Raw genomic sequence first — 20,889 nt, 5'->3', positions numbered from 1 at the left:
CTGCCAGGAGAAACTGCCCCAGGCCGGAGTTATAGGGGGATCAGGAGAGGTAACTGGGACAGAGGCCAACCCTTCCATGGGCCTATGCAAAGCAGAAAGGATGCAGAAACTGGACTCTGCCTCTCACACCTGCACAATCCACCACAGGACTAGGAGAAGGAGAAACAAGTAGTGACATTGGTGGCTGAGGGCTTTCTTCCCCTTGGGAGAAGCAGAAGGATTCTTTTGCATTCACCCCATTTTCTGTTGTCCATTGTACGTGTTCTCTATATCTGTTGTTTGCTCGCTCACTTATTTTCCTTCTCTGTTACTTGGCTCTTCCTCTTTACCTGTATGTCATCCTTTCCCTGGTTCATACAAACACAAATCCTCTTTCCCTCTCTTTTCCCTTCCTAAGAGGCTTGGGGCTGGGAGCTGGCACTCAGTTTCCATGTTGAGGAGCTTGCTATAAATTGGTAATTCAGAAGTGACACGGGATCATTTGGCCAGTGGCCACCAGAGAGCTTATGGCAGCACTAGTGTCAGAGGCAGCCAAAGGAGCCCCTCTAAACAATCACAAACCAGCTTTTCACAGGCCCCAAGGACCAGTCCTGCACAACTGTAGTATCAGGCATGACTTCCTCAACATTTATTTTAAAAAAATCCCCTGATCAACTTTCATCTCTAATGACAAGCTGCCAAACCCAGGGGTCCTGCAGTGCCTTCATTTTTCCCACTGAGTAGCTCACAACATAGCCCCCATGGGGGGTGGGGTTTGTAGAACCTAAAAGTTTGAGCTAGGTTAGTGGGCCTCCCAAGCAGGCTTTGATATCTGCATGCTGCTTTCCCGTGGAGAGTGATGGCAGTCTCTTTATTATGAGTCTTGTGCCTATATTAATAGCTTCAAACATTCAGCACAAATATTGCATTGAAGTCCATATTTCAGAAATCATGTCACATAAAGCCAAGCCTGGATCCATAGATCATCTGACAAAACAACTGTGCTGCAATGAGTTTCACACAGTCAAATTAATTCCACCTTGTGTTGCCTTCTGTATCTCTCTAGGGGAATTCTGCACCTTTTCATTTCACTGTACTCCACCCATTCATCTCCATATAATCTCTCAATTTGTTGTGCTTCATATAGAAAATAATGCTAGCACAGAATATAATATGCTTTAAAGGAGTCTGCCATACACGTTTAATCTTCGTTGTCTCCACTAATATCAGCGGTCAGTCAAACACATCAAAATGAGAGTAAAACAATGTGTTAATAGCATGAGCAGCTCACAAATGGTACACACTCCAAGAGAAATTATACAGACATATGATATTTCAGCCCAAAATTTACTTTGTTTATTTGAAGACACAACAGCTAAGGGTTGGGTTATATTTGTCAAGAGTGTATGACTGCTTTCTTAACTAGTATGTGACTGAGCATGAGTGAGTGAAAGCCTCCTGACCTCTAAAATGTCAGACCAGATGAACTATTCCCAGTTGCACAGAGAGTTGCAGTTTGCTACGCTTATGTATTAGGGGTCAGAGTGGGTCTTGAAGGTACAGCCATGTAGTGGGGGAGAGGCAGCTGTGTTGTCAGAGGGTTCTGGAGGAATCTCACGCATCAGTGGGTTCTCCATTACTTTTTCAAAAGTTTCAGAGGAGTAGCCATGTGTTAGTCTATAACTGGAAAAACTTAAAAAACAACAAATAGTCTTGCAGTACCTTAGAAACTAAAAAAATGTAGATGGTATCATGAGCGTTCATGGTTAAAACTCACTTCTTCAGATGAATGGAGTTTTGTGGGCTGTGCTCACAAAAGCTCATGATACCATTTACATTTTTTGTTCGTCTCTAAGGTGCTGCAAAACTTTTTTTTTTTTTAGTTTTTCCGTTAGCATGCAGTCCCTTCACACACAACTAACTTTGCTGCCTACTATGGAGGGGGAGGACCATGGCCTTGTCTAAACCGGCTCCTTTTGCAGAGGTTTCCCATAGAGCTGCCTGCAGTACAATTCTGTTGCACAGCAACTTTTGAGATTTCAAAATTTGTTTTCATTTTACATGGCAATAAAAATGTTCTGGCCAGCTCTTGTCTCCACTGCTACTGATACAAGTCTACTGCAGTAGCTGCATGCCCAGACCACATTGTCCTGGTCCTGGCATAAAAGTGAAGGGTCAGAAGGCTGCTGCTTCTTCCTTTTCTCCTTATACACTGCCAGCCACAGTCTCACCCTTGCTTCTGGCCAGTACTTGGGTTTGTAAGTTGCCTAGGTGTTCCTGCTTTCCTAGGCAGCTGCTTCAGGTTTTGAGTAACAAAACACTCTTGATTGATTTTTGGTGCCACCTTCTGTGTGCTGTATGTACCAGCATATGCAGGTGTACAACAGAACATGAAAAGGTGGTCTGGTTTGCCATGTAGCTAGCCTACCAGTTCTGGGCCATCCTCTAAGAACAAGTGGATGTCAGCTAAGGCTCCTGTGGAGGAAACCACTTCTCACAATGAAACAAAGGAATTTGACTAAACATACATATAAGTTTGGGCACTTTTGTTTTTGCTTGATTTTCATTTCTCACCTGGAATTTGCAGTATCCTTTTAGGATAAGAATATTTAAAATTGATCGTGTCCATTGTAAATCTGTCTGTGGTATGTGAGTACTATGGATATTAACCAATACATATTCAAATAGTTATTTTTATTCCTATTTCTCTTTAGGAACAAGACCATTTTGTTTTACTTTAACATTCTGAAATGTGCCAGCCCAATAGTGCTAATAAACCTACAGTGCCCTACAACACAGGTAGGTGAAAAATAAGAAGAAAACATTCTCACTGCCTTCTCACTTATTCTTGCTTAAAACTTGACAAAAGTTATTTGATTAACTAGTTACATTTTGTACAATATAGTTTGTATTGTAGAGTTCAGTGTGTATAAACACGTTCCAGAGTACACTGCGTAGCATATTCAGTGTATATTGTTAATGAATAGCAGGAGAAAATAAATAGAAATGCATAGTAGTGTTTGTTTTTGGATTTAAAATTGAAAAAATTCCCAGGATGAGTGTGAGTGAATTTGACTAGCTGGCATTCATGGATATAACATGAGTGATTGTACAGCAATATAATTAGTGCTTGTTGTTATAGCCATGCTAGCAGACTTACCCAGCATTGTCGGGTCCTTCAGGGCAGGGCCTTGGGGATGTGTGTGTATGTGGGGGGGGGGGGGTATGTGTAGGAGACCGGCAGTGGGAGCAGGGAGGAAGCAAGATTGAGGGTTGGGGGCCGAGGAAGAGCTGCCAAGAGCATGTTCTTTCCCCTTCAGGTGTGCTCCACAGGGCTGAAATACTGAAACCTCTCTAGTCCTGTTGAGCAGAAGCTCTTACTCCCACACCCAGTCCAGTGGGTGGAGAATGAATGGGGTGGGGTGTAGGGCAGGGATATAAAATCCCATTTAATTGGTTAACTGGTTAATCGTAATGTTGAATGGTTTACTGATTAAAGGGGCAATGGGCGGAGGGGGGTCTTCATCCCAGTTGGAGCGCGCACACACACGCACACTGTGGACAGGGGCTGCTCCAAATGTCCAGTAGAGCCCTGGCTTGCAGCATACCCAGGCCTGCTGCTGGCAGGGGCTGCTCCAACCAGGCTGTGTATTGATTTGTGGTGCTGTGGCCTTGATTTTACTACCTAGCATGCTGGGGCAGTCTCTTAGGTTACAGGGAAAACTGCATAATATTAAGAAATACAGAAGTTAGTGCTACTGCTGTTGTGCAATGCCCTCTTGGATAGTGTCTTGTGCTGTAATTAAGTAGTCACTGCTGTGAAGCAAGCCAGGTGGAATGTTTGTCATAACCAGGTTGTATCTTAATGTATCTATTTTCAGGTTCACAACAGATCTGTGAACCTGGAGAGGGGTTTTTGACCTTTTCTAATCTTTGGATGATAATTCAGATGAAAGGTTTTAATCTCCAGCTGTTGTGAAAATGCTGAAGACCCACTTTGACTAGACACTTCACATGGTGACTTTTAGAGGAGGTTGTGGTGGTCCCCCAAACTAGATCATTTACCTGAGTGAGCCCAGGCATGAGAATCAGAGAGGGCCTGAGTTTTGTTCATACTTGTGCTAATGCTGCCAGGCCTTGCTAATACTCTGGGTTATAGACAATGTTTTACAGACAAATGTTTAAATGTTGCCTTGCAAACCCCCTGTGTGGCAAATATCAGTGCCAGTTTTACAGATGGTGATTCATTGTCTGAACAAGGATAGAGTTCAGGTTTCCTCATTCCCTGGCCCAAGGCTAATCCTCTAGACTTTTGTATCCACCAAGTCTTGGCCTGTGGCTTAAAATTCTCTTTCTGGTATGGACATTTCCTCAAATGTTCATTATGTTAAAAAAAATTGCTTAAGGCTCTTGCACGCTATGTCCTTAAGGGTAAATTCAATTCTTCCTCCTGTAAACCGCTGAAGTGGAGTGGGTCCAGACAGAGTAGCTTTGTAATGAGTGCAGTTTTTCTGAAGCCACTGCTTTCTAGAGAGGCGGGCTTTGTGTGTGCTCAGGCAGAACAGACCAGCGGCCCATTGATCCACAAGGCCTGCATAGTGAGTGCTTTACTTATTCCTGGTTCTTACTTTCTCACACACATCTTGCTTATTTTGGCTTTCGTTGGCAGAGATGTGACTTTCATCCTTGGTATGTGTCGCTTTGACATGGGTGGGAACTCTGCAAGGGCAGTCGACTGCCTTTCATTTGGAACAATCCCGTAAAGATTGCTTCACTTGACCAGCATCATTGAAAGTGGATTTGACTGACGCTCCTGTAGAAGAGAGTGAAGCAATTTTAGCTTCATGAGATTTTATTGATCAAAGTTGTCTTTATAAGTGCACTGAAAAAATGTCTTGTGCCATGCCACATGTCTTGTGCTGCTGCACCACCATATTCATATCTAGGGCTGCCTGTGCTTAGGGAGTTAGATCAAGGCCATTCAGAGAATTTTTTCATGTGTGTGTTCAATACAAAGTTTTAGTAAGTGAAATTAAACTGTCCATGTGTATCAGAATGTATGGAGTTTACCAAGATACATGGAGGTGGAGTGGTCAGGAGAGAGAACGTGGGGAGAGATTTGAAATGGTCTCTTCTCAAAAGCTTTAAAAAGTGTTTATCTAGAGAATCTAACAAGAGACAAACGACAGTGTCCCTTTCTAAAAGCTTCAGTAAGCATTGCTCCAGGCAATTTGATAAAACTGGCACTTATATAGATGGCCACTTTTTATCTTGCTGTTTTGATGGTATGAGTAAATTGTTTCAGGGGGGCGGGAGGATGTTGTTTTTTGTTTTGTTTTTTCCAATATATCATTATGCAGTTTCTTTTCTTACAGCTTTGTGTCTCGAAGTGCCCAGACAGGTTTGCAACATACATAGACATGCAAGCTTCCTACAGATATAACAAAAGTTACTGGGAGTACTACAGGCAGTTCTGCAAACCCGGTTTTAATAAGCCTTTGAAGGTGCGTATTCATATATTAGTACAGAGGGAGCATTCTGCTTTTAACTATACAGGACCCTTACTGTGTGTAACTGGGTCTACTGCCATCCTAATCAGTGGAGCTGTGCCAAATTATCTCAACTGAGGATCTCTTCTGTATTTCAGCTCTGATTTTATCAACAGCTAAGATCTACTAACCAGGCAAAATCCCCAAATCTTTAAGTGATTACTCAAGGCTCAGTTCAATGGAAAATAGCTGCAGACTTCCCTCGTATGAATTTCGGTGCTATAGGGAATGTCTACCCTGCAGTGTCAGCCCAGATTAGTGGGACTCAAGTCAACTGATCCTGGGTTAGAGAACCCAGAATTTGAACATCTAAACTCACTGCCTGTTAACCCTGTCTGGCATCCACACTTCAGTGCACAGACCCAAGGAAAACTAGGGTCTGTTTCCCAGACTCCCTAGTGCCCTCCCATAAGGTGGACCCTCTACCATTGTGACCGTGGTGCTCTGTTCACCTTGCACATTACAGCAAGTTTGAACAGCTGGCCAACACAGCCTTCCTAGCAGTCTTTTTGTCTGTGCACACCCAGCTATGGAGCCAGCAGCATGGAGAAGGCACCTTTTCAAGCACTTCTCTTGCTTGCACTTTCCTTCCCGTGTCAGGAAATGGGCAGAACTCCCGTGAGATGTTAGGGGCCATTTTGATAGCATTTTCTGACCCACCAAAGGCACCTGACAGAGCAGCAGGAGGAAGACGACTTTGTGGATAACTTGCCCCAACCGCCAGTTTAAAGACACATACATAAGGTCAGCCTGTCTGGAAGCTGTTTTCTATAACCGTCTGTAAACTAGCTGCCCCAGACTGCTACAGGTCAGGTGCCAGCCATTTTGGTGTTGGTTTCTGAGGTAGTCAGGCACCGAAGTGACAGGCATAAAAGTTATTCCTGACGTAACTACTGGCTTAGAGAGAATGGGGTTTCCTAACTGGGGCCAGTAATAGGACACATGTGTTCCTCAAGGAGCACAAACACATAAACCACAAGGGATGCCCCTCCTTTGTTATGCAGACCTTCATGGACAACAGAGAAGGTCAATGTGGATTGCAGTAGATAGGTTCCTGATGCCAGTGTTTTTTGACAATTGAGAGTCGATATTCATGGACAGGCTGGGATACTATTCCCACCAAATGATGTCATAAAATGGAGTTGCTGTCCCTTTTTCTTGAGGGGACTCCTTTTGCCCTGGCTTATGAAACTGTGCAATAATTTAAGGGGACTTGGCAAAAGATGGTTTTATTATGCTGTCAGCAGGTCCAGAATGGCTGCTGAATGTGCTTTTGTCAGACTGAAATCCCATTGGAAATACACTGTATGCAGCCGAAGCTTTCAGACCTATCATGACTGAACAGTACGGCTGTGTCTACATTGACACCCCTTTCCGGAAAAGGGATGCTAATGAGACACTTCGGAATTGCAAATGCCGCGGGGGATTTAAATAAACATGGCCGCTGCTTTTTTTTTTTCGAAACGGAGCTTCTTCGGAAAAAAACGGCAGTTTAGACGGGGATCTGTCAAAAATACACTCTTTTTCGACAGATCCTGTATTCCTCAGGTTTACAGGATCTGTCAAAAAAGGGTTTATTTTTGACAGATCTGCATCTAGACTGCTGGGTTTTTTTGTTTGTTTTTTGAAAAAAAGTGGCCATGTTTATGCTAATGAAGTGTGGGATATTTAAATCCCTGCTTCATTAGCAATTTCGATGTGCCTAATCTAGCTATATCTCTCTGACAACAAAGAGGTGTAATCTAGACATAGCCTCAGAGAGGATTCTCTCACTCAGAGAGAGTGCAGGTTCTCGCAGGGTGGCACTTACTTCCAGCAGCTCCAGGTTAGCAGTGCAGCAAGGCCAAAGCAGGCTTCCTCCCAGCCTCAGCCCCACACGAGAGCCCTGTGCAGATACAAATATCTATCTGTGGATAGACATTGGTATCCGCTGCTCCACAGGGCTCTGTTCCCAGGAGACTCTGTGGCCAGAAAAGAGGAGCCAGTGCCTTATGCTGGCAGGTCCTCCCAGCTGTGCAGCTGCACTGCACTGAGCCTTGTCAGCAGTCGCTTCTCCTGTCCGGAACTGGACAGTCCCACTGGCGGTGGGGCTGGGAGTAGTGCAGATGCACTGTCAGGAGGAGCTGCTGGCATGGGGTGCTGACTCCTGGGAGCAGGGGCACTGTGCTCTTCTTCTTTGGCTGCAGTGTCTCCTGGGAGCAGAGCCCTGGGGACCAGCGAGTACCAATGTCTATAAGTGGATATTTGTATCTGTGTAGGGCTCTACATGCTGCTCCCAGAAGACTGTGGCTCAAACTCTGTGGTCTCAGGGCTAGCACCACCCCATCAGCTCCCACTGACCACGGTTTTCCATCCCCAACCAATGGGAACTCTGGGGAGGGGAACAGTGCTTGAAGAGACTGCTGCCTCCCTGCCTTCCTCTCCACACACACGAGAGTGTGCTGGTTGCTCCTGGGCATGGGCCAGCGGCATGAGGCCAGAGCAGGCCAGGAGCCTCCCAAATGCCAATTGTGGTCAACTGGGAGACCAGTCAATCACGATTAACCAGTTGGTGACTGCTACCCTAGAGGGTTTTACATCTGAATCAGCAGGCATTGTAGGAAGTCACCTGTATCTTCGCAGTAATTATTTTTAGCAAGAAAGTTACTCCAGCTTTGCAATGAGATGACAATTTTGAAATACTGTGGGTTTGCATTTGAACATAACTTAATATCCCTCTGACAATAAGAACATCTTGCAACTCTGACGACAGCCTGAGATTAAATTTACCAATTATGTTACATCAGACTTTTTTTTTTCTGAGAGAGAGGGACAAAAACATTTGCCCAGCCACCTCTAATTCTGAGACGGGTCTGATGCCTCCTGTGTAGTTTTTTTTTAAAATCTTATTACCATTAGAAAAGTCATCATAAGCATATTTTATTCCTGATCCATGATCATCAAGGGTTACTTAGGTCTCTTACTTCCATTCTTAGAGTGTTACGCAGATGCACCAGTCAAATCATCCCAAGAGATTAAGACACAAATGAAGGAAAATGGGACATTTTCTTGATTGTAAAGATGTCACAGATTGAGCAGGTTTTATTTGTTCTGCATTATATTCCACAACTTCTCTTTGGTTTTTTTTCTTTTAGTCTGTTGCTCAAGTTATCCGTGATGAAGACTGTCCTTCGATGATCATTCCAAGCAGGCCTTGTAAGTAGTTATACTTTTTGCACATGTCTCAGCGGAGGATTGGTGTGAATATTATTAAAGTGAAGCTCCACTCTGAAAAGATACCCTGATGTTGGCACCATGGGGCTCTGCATTGGTCAAGTCAATGTTATACAGTAGACTTCCGATAATCTGGAACCTATGGGACCTAGGTAGTGCCGGATTATCAAATATGCCGGACTATCAGGAGATACTATAAGATGGTTATATATCTACTGTATATATTATATACTGTATATAAAGTGTTCTTAACCCTTTTTATTGTACATACTGTACACAGTATACTGTAATGTGTTCGTTTTTTAAGCCTTTTTTACCCTTTTTGCTCAGTTCAGCTGCTACCGCTGTTACCTTGTGACTCATTTTTTGCCAAAGCTCACTCACTAGGCTCTTGCCATTTTGATGCCGGATTATCAGGAGTGCCGGACTATTGGATGCCGGACTATTGGAGTTTTACTGTACTGTGTAATGTGTACTGTACTGTGTAATGTGTTTTTTCTAATATCCACCTGTAAAATCTCAACCTGGGATCAGGTCAGGCTGTATTCTTTCTGCCTCATGAATTATCCCCAGTAATGAGGACTCTGCAGACTGATTTACACCTTCAGAAATACGTGGGCAAACAGCCCTCTTGTCTTTGGTGAAGAGCATAGGTTCAGTAAGGGCATAATATGGCCCTGCAATCACATGTACATGTGGAGGTGCAGGCATAATATGGCCCTGTATTTGGAGTTTAGATTATTTTGGAGATTAGATCATTAGGCTTTAACCTTCTATAGCATTATAGGCTCTGCAGGGCTGAGAGATTAAAAAGGAGCATTGAGTTTTTGAACATAGGTTGTACATCTATAAACAGGGACTTTCTGGTCCGGCAACATCTGTGGTTATTTCAGCATCAGAGAGTCCCAGTGTGCTGGAGTGAAGGTAGGGGGACTGAGTTCAATGTGGGCAAATGAGGGGAGCAGAAGGAGCAGATGGGGGGAGGAAGCCAGGCGCATGGCTCAGCTGGGCTGCCAGGTGAGAGAGAACTGGGAAGCTGGTGTGCTGCTCAGCTGGGCTGTGAGGTGGGGGGAAGGTCAGGAAGCCCAGTGGAGTGGCAGGGCAGGGGCAGGGGCCGGCAACAGGTGGGCCATAAATGACCTCGCCTGGTCCAGCAAAATTCCTCACCCAGACCAGAGGATGCCAAACCAGGGAGGTCCAACCAGTACATACACCAGGTCCAGTACTGATCCCAGTTACAGGAGTATGATCCAAGAGTCTCTTGATGCAACAAGTCTTTAATTATTTAGCCACAATGGAACAGTTTCAACAGCAGAGACTGAGAGAGCCCTGCATCTGTATATCCCCTAGCTGAGTGGTTAGAGCACTTCTCTGATCCTAGCTCAAATCCTTGCTTTATGGGAATTGCACTTGGGTCTCCCAGATCCCAGGTGAGTGCTCTAACTCTGGACTAGAAGTCATAGCCTGATCTGGCACCTGATGGCCTCTGAGCATATTGGACCTCAGCGTGAGATAGGCAGGGGAGTGCCTACCTTCACCTGATTTGTGGATTGCACTGGGACTTACATGGGAGATAGGTGTCTGGATACTTAAAGGGAGACAGGACTTGTCGCCAGCAGAGACAGAAATTCAGGCACTGAAGGAACTTTACCATGAAAATTTAGGAGCCAAGTGAGTGCCGGCTACAAGGCTAAGCATCTGCCAGCTGGGAAATTTGTGGATTGTAGTGATGTCTAAAAATGGCACTTAGGCACCTAGCTCTGGCATTTAGGATACAAAATACCTTTGTGGATCTGGGCCTCACTGGTGATCTGGAATGATTTACACATAGCTATAGGTGGATTTGGTGGCAAAAACAAAGTGGAATTTGACAAGAGGTAAATGTATGTTATTACCCACCTTGTTCATTATTTAACAGTTCTTAAAAGATGTTTTCCTGACTTCTCCACAAAGAATGGGATTCTGACGGTGGCAAATCAGACGACATTCAAAGATGGAATAGGGAAAACACGAAACGTAACTGATCTCAGGGAAGCTGCAAAGTAGGTTTTTCCTCCCTCTCATATGTTTCTTTTGTGTGATCCCTTTTGTGTATGTTTCAGGTCAATGAATTAATGTATAGGTAGACAAGAAATCAAAATGTAGCAGATGACTGAAATTAACCAAGTGAGACATTGTAATGAAGTGACAGATCTGTATTCAATGCTTTTAAAATTCAATACCAGGAAATTAGATGAGGAGCTTTTTATATAGCACTTTTCCATTTAATTTGGAGGTGTGTTGTTTCTGACACATTAGTTTTAGGAGCAGGTCCTCACTGACATCAATGGAGTGATGACAGTTTACACCTGCTTAAGGACCTGCCCTCTGATTTTTAACACCTGTCACAAGGAGTGGGTATCCTAGCCAATGATGTGGGACTGGTGGTATTTGGGAACCTCTCAAACCTCTCCAGGTTAAAAGCCAGCAGAGCGGTGGGCAATACAATGGTGGTGGTTTGCCAAGGTTAGCCCTTGGCAGGCTGCTGCTACTATATTTATCTATGCCTCCACTGGTACAGGCAATCAGTTGCAGCTCCCAATGGGAGTGGCAGGAAACGGTGCAGACCAGGACACCGCTTCTCACATCTCCCGTTGGCTGGGAACCGAGATCCATAGCCAACAGGAGCTGTAATCACATATACCTGTGGAGGTGCAGGTAAAGATAGCAGCAGTGGCCCTCCAGGGGCTAACCCTGGAGAACAGGATCTAGCTTGCGGGTTCGTACTTGCCCACTCTTGCACTAGCATCTATCATTCTGGGCCTGAGCCAGGAAACAAGGGAACTGCTGGCCCAGAGCAGCTTCTCCAGCTTCTATCAAATCCTCCTTCAGTCTAGCTCTTCCCTCAAACCTAACAATGCCCCCTCTCTTGCCTCACCAGTCCTGACTTCAGAGCTCACAGTTTGCCAAGGCCTTTACTCCAACTGTCCCCCACTATCATAAAGCCCTAGCTTTATTTCTGCCTTGCATTGTCCTGGGGAAATTTTTCAATGTCAGCAACTATGCTGGGGTTGGAAAAAAAATCTCCTATGGGGTGGTTATTGTTTTACTGTTTGCTACCTGGGTTTTTATTTTGGTTGGTTGGGGCTTTTTTGTGCATGTGAATCTTTGATACTTATCATATTGGAGCCACAACTGTCGTTTGGCTTTGGGAGATTTGTAGCAGAACTTACGATCAGTTGACTATATTTTTGTGATTGATACAGTGTCTGGTGATACAGTGTCTGGTGATTGAACTGTGTCTGGTGATACAGTTAAAGCTGCTTACTATATTTTTCCCTAGAGCTGTACAAATGCTAATAGTTTGGGGGATCTTTTAACCTCCAATGAAATATCCTTCCCTTATTATTACTGTAACTGAGGTTTGTGCATGGAACCAGAACAGTATTGTAATGTAACTATTACAGGCAATGACATTTCAAACTGTTTTACTGAAAAACCATATGCCACAAATAAAGGCATGTTCTAAAAATGTTTTATAGATTATATCATATATTCACTTGTACATTCTTAGTACATTAAGGACCTATTTGCTTCTTAAGTAGGATTTTTGGTATCCCATATAAGCCAAACTTATTTTCTGTTTTGTTTAAGTGGTATCAATAATGTCCTTGATGCAAGATCAGTTGGGATGAAAATATTTGAAGACTATGCCAGTTCCTGGCATTGGATTTTAATGTAAGTTTATTTATAAATATTCCTGGGAAGATACAAAATATAGAAGAACTATTCATTCATGTGTATGTCTGACATCCTACTGTTAAACATCAAGAATCTCCTTTTATCACATACTTGTATCATGGCACTTTTTCATAGATCTTATACATACGGTGAGACTAATCCAGTATTCTGCTATGTCATCCTTAAATACAGCCTCATTGTTCAGAATGATCCATACTTTTGAATCTGTTGGATGATTTTTCTTTATATTTTGCCCACACTTACTTGTTTAACTGCAGAGTAGTCTTGCACTTTTGACTTTTTGCACTTTTCAGACTGAACACATGTGTAGACTGTGTCTATAGAAGGGGTGCTAAGGGATGTCTGCATTGCAGTTAAACACCCATGGCTAGCCCCGATGACCTGACAGGCTGTAGGTCTCTAAAGTGGGGATGTGAAAATTGGGTTTGAGCTTGAGTTTTGGGATTATTCCTTACAGGAATGTGGGGAGGGGAAGGGGAGAGAAGAGTTCAGGGGAGAGTCCCAAAGCTCAGGCTCCAACACAAGCTTGAATGTCTACACTGCAATTTTAAGCCCTGCAGCCCAAGCCCCATAAGCTTGAATCGCTGATCTGGGCCAGTCATACGTGTGTAGATCTGCCCTAAGCTTCTTCCTACGCTGCCTCAAGAGAGGGCAGTAGAGGGCAACTTCCTCGTATACTCGTAGGGCTTGATTCTGCTCTCTCTGAAGCCAGTGGCAAGAAAACCACACAGGTGTCAATAGGGGAAGAGTTGATAACTCCCACTGAAATAAATGGGCACAAGATTGGGTAAAAAAATATCCACACCTAAAATCATGAATTTATTTGCTACCTCTATAGGTAGGCCACGAGTTGACAAGGGGACTTAACTATACCAAGCGTGGGTAATTAATTTTTGATGGAGGACCACTCCAAGATTTTGGAACATGGTTGAGGGCTGCACTCTTCCATAGTATTAATGGTGGAGATGCGGGGTCTGGGGTGGAGCTTGAGTGCAGAAGGGAGCTTGGGGTAAGGGATTGGGGTGAGGGGGGGAAATGGAGTCTGGGAGGGAATTTGGGTGAAGGAGATAGTTGGGCCCTGGGGTAGGGGACTGGAGTTCAGGATTTTGGGATATGACCTAGAGTAGGAAGGGATTGTGATCTCAGGCAGGAGATTGGAGTGCCAGATCTGGGACAGGGTATGGGTGCATGTGGAGTAGTGGGGCAGAGGGTTGGGGAAGGGAGAGGTTCAGGTGTGAGGTTCAGGTGTGAGAAACTTACCAGCCAGCAGCCAAACCAGCCTGCCTGCAGAGCTAAAGGCTTGCAGAGCTTAAAATGTTTCTGTCTGTTCGGCCATATGCTTGAGTGAATAACTGAGCAGGAGGGTTGTGCTTTGTGGCTGCCTGTTATTCAAACAGGCAGCTCCCATTGGCCAGTTTCTAGCCAGAAACTGGCCAATGGAATTATGCTGGAGGAGGAAGCAGCATCTGAATCTTCCCCCGTCCCCTCTGGACTCATAAAGAAAGAACACCCTGCAGCAGCATTTCTGAGGCTGTGTCTAGATAGCTTTCCTCTTCCAAAAGAGGAAATGCAAATGAGGAAAGATGAAATTTAAATGAAACACTGATTAGCATATTCTTGCACTTCATTTGCATTTCCTCTTCCGATCCTTTTTTCGGAAGAGGTTTTTTTCAAAGAAAAAAAAGCAGTCTAGACAGGGTTTTTCGCGCAAAACCTCCCTTTTTCGAAAGAACCCTATAAACCTCATTTTTTGAGGAAGAAGGGGTCTTTCAAAAAAGGGGGATTTTGCATGAAAACTCCTGTCTAGACTGCTTTAAAAAAAGCTCTTCCGAAAAAAGGATCGGAAGAAGATATGAAAATGAAGCATGAGAATATGCTAATAGGTGCTTCATTTGAATTTCCTCTTTCCTCATTTGCATTTCCTCTTTTGGAAGAGGAAAGCAGTCTAGATGTAGCCTGGGAATCCTGCAGAGCAAGCAGGAGAGTCTACCTGGGGCTCCTCACTGCCTCTGTGGGTAGGATCCAGTGGTTTGGTGGGCTAGATGCAGCCCGCAGGTGTATTTTGCCTAGGCCTGAACTATCCAAAAAGTTTGACGCTAGAGAGAGACGAAGTAAATGTTATACAAAAGTCAAAGTTTCAAATTTAGTCATTTTTCAGAATGATCTGTACTGCTAAAACCTTTGGATGCATTTTCTTTGTACTTTACAAAAACTTCCTCCTTTCAGTTCAGAGAAAATCCGGTAGTTTCCAAACACAATTCAATTTCCAGGCCAGAGTTATGGGTATGATGCTATAGGGCTTTATAGTGCTTACAACGTTAACTACTGAAAGGCTCCTGCTTTCCCATAATACCCAGGAAGATCTTCAGCTTTCAGTTCTCAGAACCCAATTTAAGGAAACATGTATGTTCAGGGTAGCTCTGAAGACTGTGATTAACTTCAGACACATGCATAAGTCCTAGTGAAGACAACAAAAATTAAGCCCACGCCTAAAGTGTGTATACATAAATTCTTTCCTGAATCAGGTCCCCAACATCCAAATAATCCAGGGTCCAGCTAACATTTTTTGGACATTTTTGAATGATGAATCATTCCGTGAAAAAGCATGAGATGTCTTTGAGTGAATTTGGAAAGGGATTGACCATGCAGGGCAGAGGGGAAATATTTGTAAATGTCTTGTGCAGATGATGGTAAAGAGATCTCTAGAGCAAGATGTGGCCCTTTCTTTTTCACTGTCTGCAGCACAGATATAAGGTTTACGAGCCCAAAGAGATAACTTAACCCATTACACTCATATGGTCAAGAGTCTGATCAGCCTCACATTTTTGATAAACAGGTAGATGTGTGGGGACATTTTAGAGAGCGGTCCTTAAACAAACTTTAAATTAATGGTTGTATTTCAGTGGGTACATCTTCAAAGTCCAGGGTTCATAATCACATATTTTGATTTGGTGTCTGCTAAAGTCATTGAGAAATTAAATATTTTACTGGTGTGTCCGACCTCTAGGGATTATATGTGAGAGGAGACTGGCTGTTATCTCCTATGGATCTACATGCACATCTGTGTGCATGAGTCAAGGCTGATTCCCCACTCTGGCATGATGAATGCATCAGTGGGGGCTCACAAAAGTTCCCCAAAACCTTATCTTTCCAGGCTTTGGTATAAAACTTCCCCCCAAAATCCTAAAAACCTAGATTTTGGGGATAAAATCTGCTGCCACCACCCAAGTAATAGTAAGAAAACCAGAGAAGAGATCACTTGGGAAATCTCAGCCCTAAAGTAAAACCAGGACACAAAAATTAATCAATACTAGGTTAATAAAAAAGAAAGAACTTTCATTATCACCACAATACTCCTATTACAAACATAATGACTAGATGGAAAAGTCACCAATTAATATACTCATGGGGGACTCCCATGGGCCAAAAACTTAGTTACAAAGGAGAGGAAAACCCATTTTTAAATGCACAGACATCAGATTCCCATTCCCAAACCATAAAACAATAAAACCTAATGGTTTTATCTAAACTTTACCCTACTTACTGATGGTAAAGAGTCTTTTCTTGGAGAGAGTCATATTGTCTGTCCCCCTCAGTATCTGGAGAACCAACTGTCCAGGGACAAAGGAGGGGAAAACCTAAAAATTCCTTTGTCCCAGTTTGAAATCCCTATCTGCATTTCTATTGGCTGACTGCTACCTGGCTAGGTACAGTTAACTCCTTAGTCCCCAGGCTGTTGGCCATCCCTCATGATCATGACAGCATGTAAAGGGTTTATGCTGCCATCATTTTTCTTCTTTATGACTTGCATGCTGGGAATGAAACCAGAATTCACACTGCCTTACCACTAATTTGAGTAGGCTAAAAGAAGACACTCACTGGGTACCTATCTTTCCAATTGCACAGCTGGTAGTTCATTGCCATGGTCAGCTTTTCTCTCTTAGGGTATGTCTAGACTACATGCCTCTGTCGCCAGAGGCATGTAGATTAGGCTACCAGACATAGGAAAATGAAGCGGCGATTTAAATAATCACCGCTTCATTTAAATTTACATGGCTGCACCGCTGAGCCGACAAACAGCTGATCAACTGTTTGTCGGCTCTGCGCAATAGTCTGGATGCGCGGGTGTCGACATCAAAGGTATTTGTCAACCACCCAGGTAAACCTCATCCCAGGAGGCATACCTGGGTGGTCAACAAATACCTTTGATGTCGACACCCGCGCGTCCAGACTATCGTGCTGAGCCGACAAACAGCTAATCAGCTGTTTGTCAGCTCAGCGCGGCAGCCATGTAAATTTAAATGAAGCGGCGATTATTTAAATCGCCGCTTCATTTTCCTATGTCTGGTAGCCTAATCTACATGCCTCTGGCGACAGAGGCATGTAGTCTAGACGTACCCTTACTTTTTAATCCACCTTTTCTGGCCAACTCCAATGCAGTACACAGGACTTGTTTGGAAGGATAGAAAGGGAAGTGTTTTATTCTCAAATTCAAAGTCCTTATCTGCTTTTTAGAATAGACGTTCCCACATAAGAAGCTAAATTAAATTAACTGTTTTCACCACATGTGTATGCATCCTTCCAGTTTGACACTTCTCTCCACCTGCCTAGCCATGGACAGAAGATGTTACTGAGTCAAAACTTCAGCTGGTGTAAATAAGCATAGTCACTGCATTGAAGCTATGCCAATTTACATCTGCTGTGGAGCTGGCCCATCATTTATAAATGTGTCTGTGAAATGTAATCAGACTGCCTAAACATTTATTGCCCAATAGTTGATGGTATCCTAACTTAAAAACACTCACCCACTCATTAGACTTTCAAAAAGAGGTTTGAAATAAAATTTTAGATTTGTCATTCTGTATTGTGTGAAAGAGTAATCCTCCTTTATAAAGAAAGATTGATAAACACTGGCATATTAAATGGGACAGTACATAGAATGGGCCAGGCAGATGGATGCTTATGCCTATTTCCTTTATGTTCCTGTCTTCTGTCTTTCCAGTGGTCTGGTCATTGCAATGATTATGAGCCTGCTCTTCCTTGTGCTCCTGAGGTTCACAGCAGGAGTCCTCTTCTGGATTTTCATCCTTGGTGTTATTGGAATTATAGGATATGGTAGGTGTTAGCTCCTACACTCTCTAATGAGGAACTGCGGAAAAAATTTGTTCTTACTGCTGATGATAGTACAAGGAAATCTGTAATTAATGCCAATTAAATATAACTTAATCAGGTAACAATAGTACATAGATTTGACAGGTAATTGAGTTTTTTATTTTTTTAAAGAAACTTCTACTATGGCCCCAATCTAGCAAATATTTATCACCCGGTGTATTGCAATAGGACTGCTCAAACATTTGCAGGAGTAGACCTTCTCTATTTGCACCATGATTTCTTTTTTGTTCATGTGAGCTTATAAGCCACTACATGTTGAACCTCTCTAGTCCAGCACAGTCTGGTCAGGCAGCATCCATGGTTCAGCGTGATTTTAGCTAGCCAGATGTCCACTTATCAGGGGTGGGACCAAGTTTCCTGTGGAACCATAAAGTTTGTTTAGAGCCACCAGTCCTGGCTCTCAGTGTTCCGTGCTGTTGTTCAGCTCTAATTTACCCCAAAATGTTTTGTAAGAGTCCAGCAAGCAGTGGAAGTGTTAGAAATGCTACTAGATGATATTAACTTTCTATGGGTCAGCAAATTTTCTGTTTTGGCATCAGTCAGGTCCTGAGGGTGCTAGACTAGAGAGGTCCAACCTATGTTCTCATGATCACCTCTAGTATTTGCCTATATGGCATGTTGGAGGCAAAGAAACCAAAGACTCATTCGTATTTACAGATTCTTCAGAAACACTCAGCTCTTCATGGCTTGTTTCTCCAAAGGTATCTGGCATTGTTACTGGGAGTATGATCATCTTCAGGGGACACCTGGTTCTGACCTCACAATCTATGATATTGGCTTCCAGACTGACTTCAGAGTGTACCTGCAGCTGAGGCAAACATGGTTAGCATTTAGTAAGTGCCTTTTCAAATTAGTCTCTGTTAATGCTCAAATAGGAGAATGAATTATCAGCTGATTGGTGCAATCTATGCTGTACCCCCTTCCTTGTTACAGTTGCTGAACAAACACCTTCCTTTAGATACATTTCTGAGACCTCAGAGCAGTGACAGCGTTTTATGATGTTGCCCGGTTTTCAGGATTACTAGTTTATCTGGCCTACTGACAAATATGGAAAACCTGCACAGTTGGTAGATAAGACCTCACTCGTACTATGAGGTTCCTCTTTGTCTTCTAGGTGGTGGTGAGGGAGAAGGGTTTGCCGTAATTAGCAGAGAGCACTTCCTGGGGTCCTGGCCAGGTAGCAGGGGAGAGGGGCATTTGCCTCTTCTCCTCAATCCATGTATCAAATTTCCTGTGTGGGCACCATGTGCAGTGTGAAGGGAGGAAGGGACTGAGTGGGCCATTATGTGATTGGCCAGTTCAAGAAAGGTGGATGATCATAACTGGGCAGCTGCACTCCATTCTCACTGGAAAGTGCCCAAGCAACACCCACTCTTTGGGAGTTATTGGGGCTGAGGGTAGCAGAAGTTGGTCCCCTGCATGCTGTAGGCCCTAAGAAGATCAGCTATCAGGGCATTAGGAAATAATGTTTCCTCTGGACAAAATTGGCTGAATGAATAAGAAGGATTTTTTTAACTTCATCACAGCATGTAGGAAGCCTGATTTGGTGGGCACAGCATTTGTGATGAAGCTTTGTCATCAGTGTCAAGCTTAGGGTATCTCTGGATATCAACATAAGCATAAGACTCGGGCATTTATTGGCCAGAGTTTGGTCTTGATGGGATAGGGATGGTCTCTTAGGTCTAGTGCAGACTGAGGCATTCCCCATCTCTGCTCTCATTCTTTTGAGCCTGTTGATCTCATCAATTGGCTGGATCCCAAGGATGATTCAGACACCCTGTCCGTAGCTCCCTGACTCCAGATTTTGTGGCTGTGGCATAAGGCTATGTCCTCCCACATGAGACCCTTGCTTTGCCTGCTAAAGGTTGGCGTACCCTCAGCCTCTTTGTTAAATTGATTTAATAAAACTGTGAAGTGCTGCATACAACCTATGTGCTGTGTCTCTGTTTTGTCTGGGCTAAGGGGGAGGGCACTCACCATTGCTGAGTTGAATCCCTTTAAAGTAATGTCCCTAAGAATATTAGCATTGTACCTTGTATCCTTATTCCTTCCTTGTACCTCACTGAGGTGCTAGTTTGCCCTATATAAAACTCGGCAATGGACTCCAGTGGAATTACTTCTATATGACAGCAGTGTAATGGAGATCAGAATTAAGCTCTCCTAATTAAAAGGCTAAATCTCCATCTATGTTTTATTTATTTCCTATGTCTGGAGACTAAAAATTAGCAGCAATATAGTATAACCATTACAATGCTTGTTTCTGAATAAGCAGATGTTTACTTGAATGCATTCCATTAAAGATAAATGATATTTTCTGTGAAGTGCTACAGACACTCCCTAGCATAGCATTCATGACCAGGATTGTAAACTACAAGGTGGCAACCATCAATGTAGAAAGGCAACACGTTGGCTTCATTTTAAATGAGCTTAATTTTTGTGCTTGCAGTGATAATACTTTGTATTGTGGAAGTCATCATCATACTTATGCTGATCTTCCTGAGGAATCGGATCCGGATTGCTATTGCACTTTTGCAGGAAGGGAGTAGGTATGTTTCTCTGATTTACTGGTTTTTTTTAATTGTACTACCTGCCTTGTTATATTCTGCTGGGACTTGATCCTGCACTGTCTGGGGCAGAATACGGTGGATAAAACCACAAGGGGATTAGTCCTAAACAGGGAGTGCCAGTGAGCCTGACTCTGCATGAATGAGAGCATGGCTTTGCAGGTTCTAGGTTACTCATGCCTAGTGTCAGGAGAATATGTAGTGAGGCCCAGCATGTGCATGCTGAGGTACTGCACTTAAGTCCTTATATCCTCAAACACACCTATTCTCTGCATCCACCCCTTTGCACTCTAAGGGGGTAGACATACAGATGCCTTCAAATATATGTTCATTCAACATAGAGGACAACATCTAGTGCTGAAGCTTGCTTGTGTCAACATGGAGCTTCCTTTCATATTTGCAAAGGGAGCAGAAAAACCTTGTGTGGCCTACTGTGCACCAGACAAGGGTCGAGACCTTGGCATCCATCATAAATAAGGTTAAGTTTCACTTGCAACTAATAGTGGGATTTTAGTAACCCAGTCCTCTGGATTGAAGAATTTTAAAAAAATCTTCTGGAAATTTGAGTATGCAGAAAAAGTACTGTTTGAGAGTAAACACCATTTAAATGTCTCTCTTAAACATTTGGGGTGTGTCTAGACTACATGCCTCCGTCGACGGAGGCATGTAGA

General features: G+C 43.4%; 1 protein-coding gene across 3 annotated transcripts in view; it reads left to right on the top strand.

The window, feature by feature from the left end:
* Window positions 1-20,889, top strand: part of SLC44A5 (solute carrier family 44 member 5) — a 227,271-nt gene that overhangs the window by 178,052 nt on the left and 28,330 nt on the right. For all 3 annotated transcript variants that reach the window (XM_006130408.4, XM_075936275.1, XM_006130407.4), the window contains exons 5-12: window positions 2,694-2,778; window positions 5,355-5,483; window positions 8,663-8,723; window positions 10,660-10,783; window positions 12,375-12,458; window positions 17,485-17,597; window positions 18,356-18,487; window positions 20,101-20,200. In XM_006130408.4, coding sequence (XP_006130470.1) covers window positions 2,694-2,778; window positions 5,355-5,483; window positions 8,663-8,723; window positions 10,660-10,783; window positions 12,375-12,458; window positions 17,485-17,597; window positions 18,356-18,487; window positions 20,101-20,200 — 828 coding nt within the window. The remainder of the gene's footprint in view (window positions 1-2,693; window positions 2,779-5,354; window positions 5,484-8,662; window positions 8,724-10,659; window positions 10,784-12,374; window positions 12,459-17,484; window positions 17,598-18,355; window positions 18,488-20,100; window positions 20,201-20,889) is intronic.

Source organism: Pelodiscus sinensis, chromosome 9 (assembly GCF_049634645.1).
Source record: "Pelodiscus sinensis isolate JC-2024 chromosome 9, ASM4963464v1, whole genome shotgun sequence".
Taxonomy (NCBI): domain Eukaryota; kingdom Metazoa; phylum Chordata; order Testudines; family Trionychidae; genus Pelodiscus; species Pelodiscus sinensis.
Note: the sequence above shows the minus strand (reverse complement) of the source record. Positions and strands in the feature narration are given on the sequence as shown.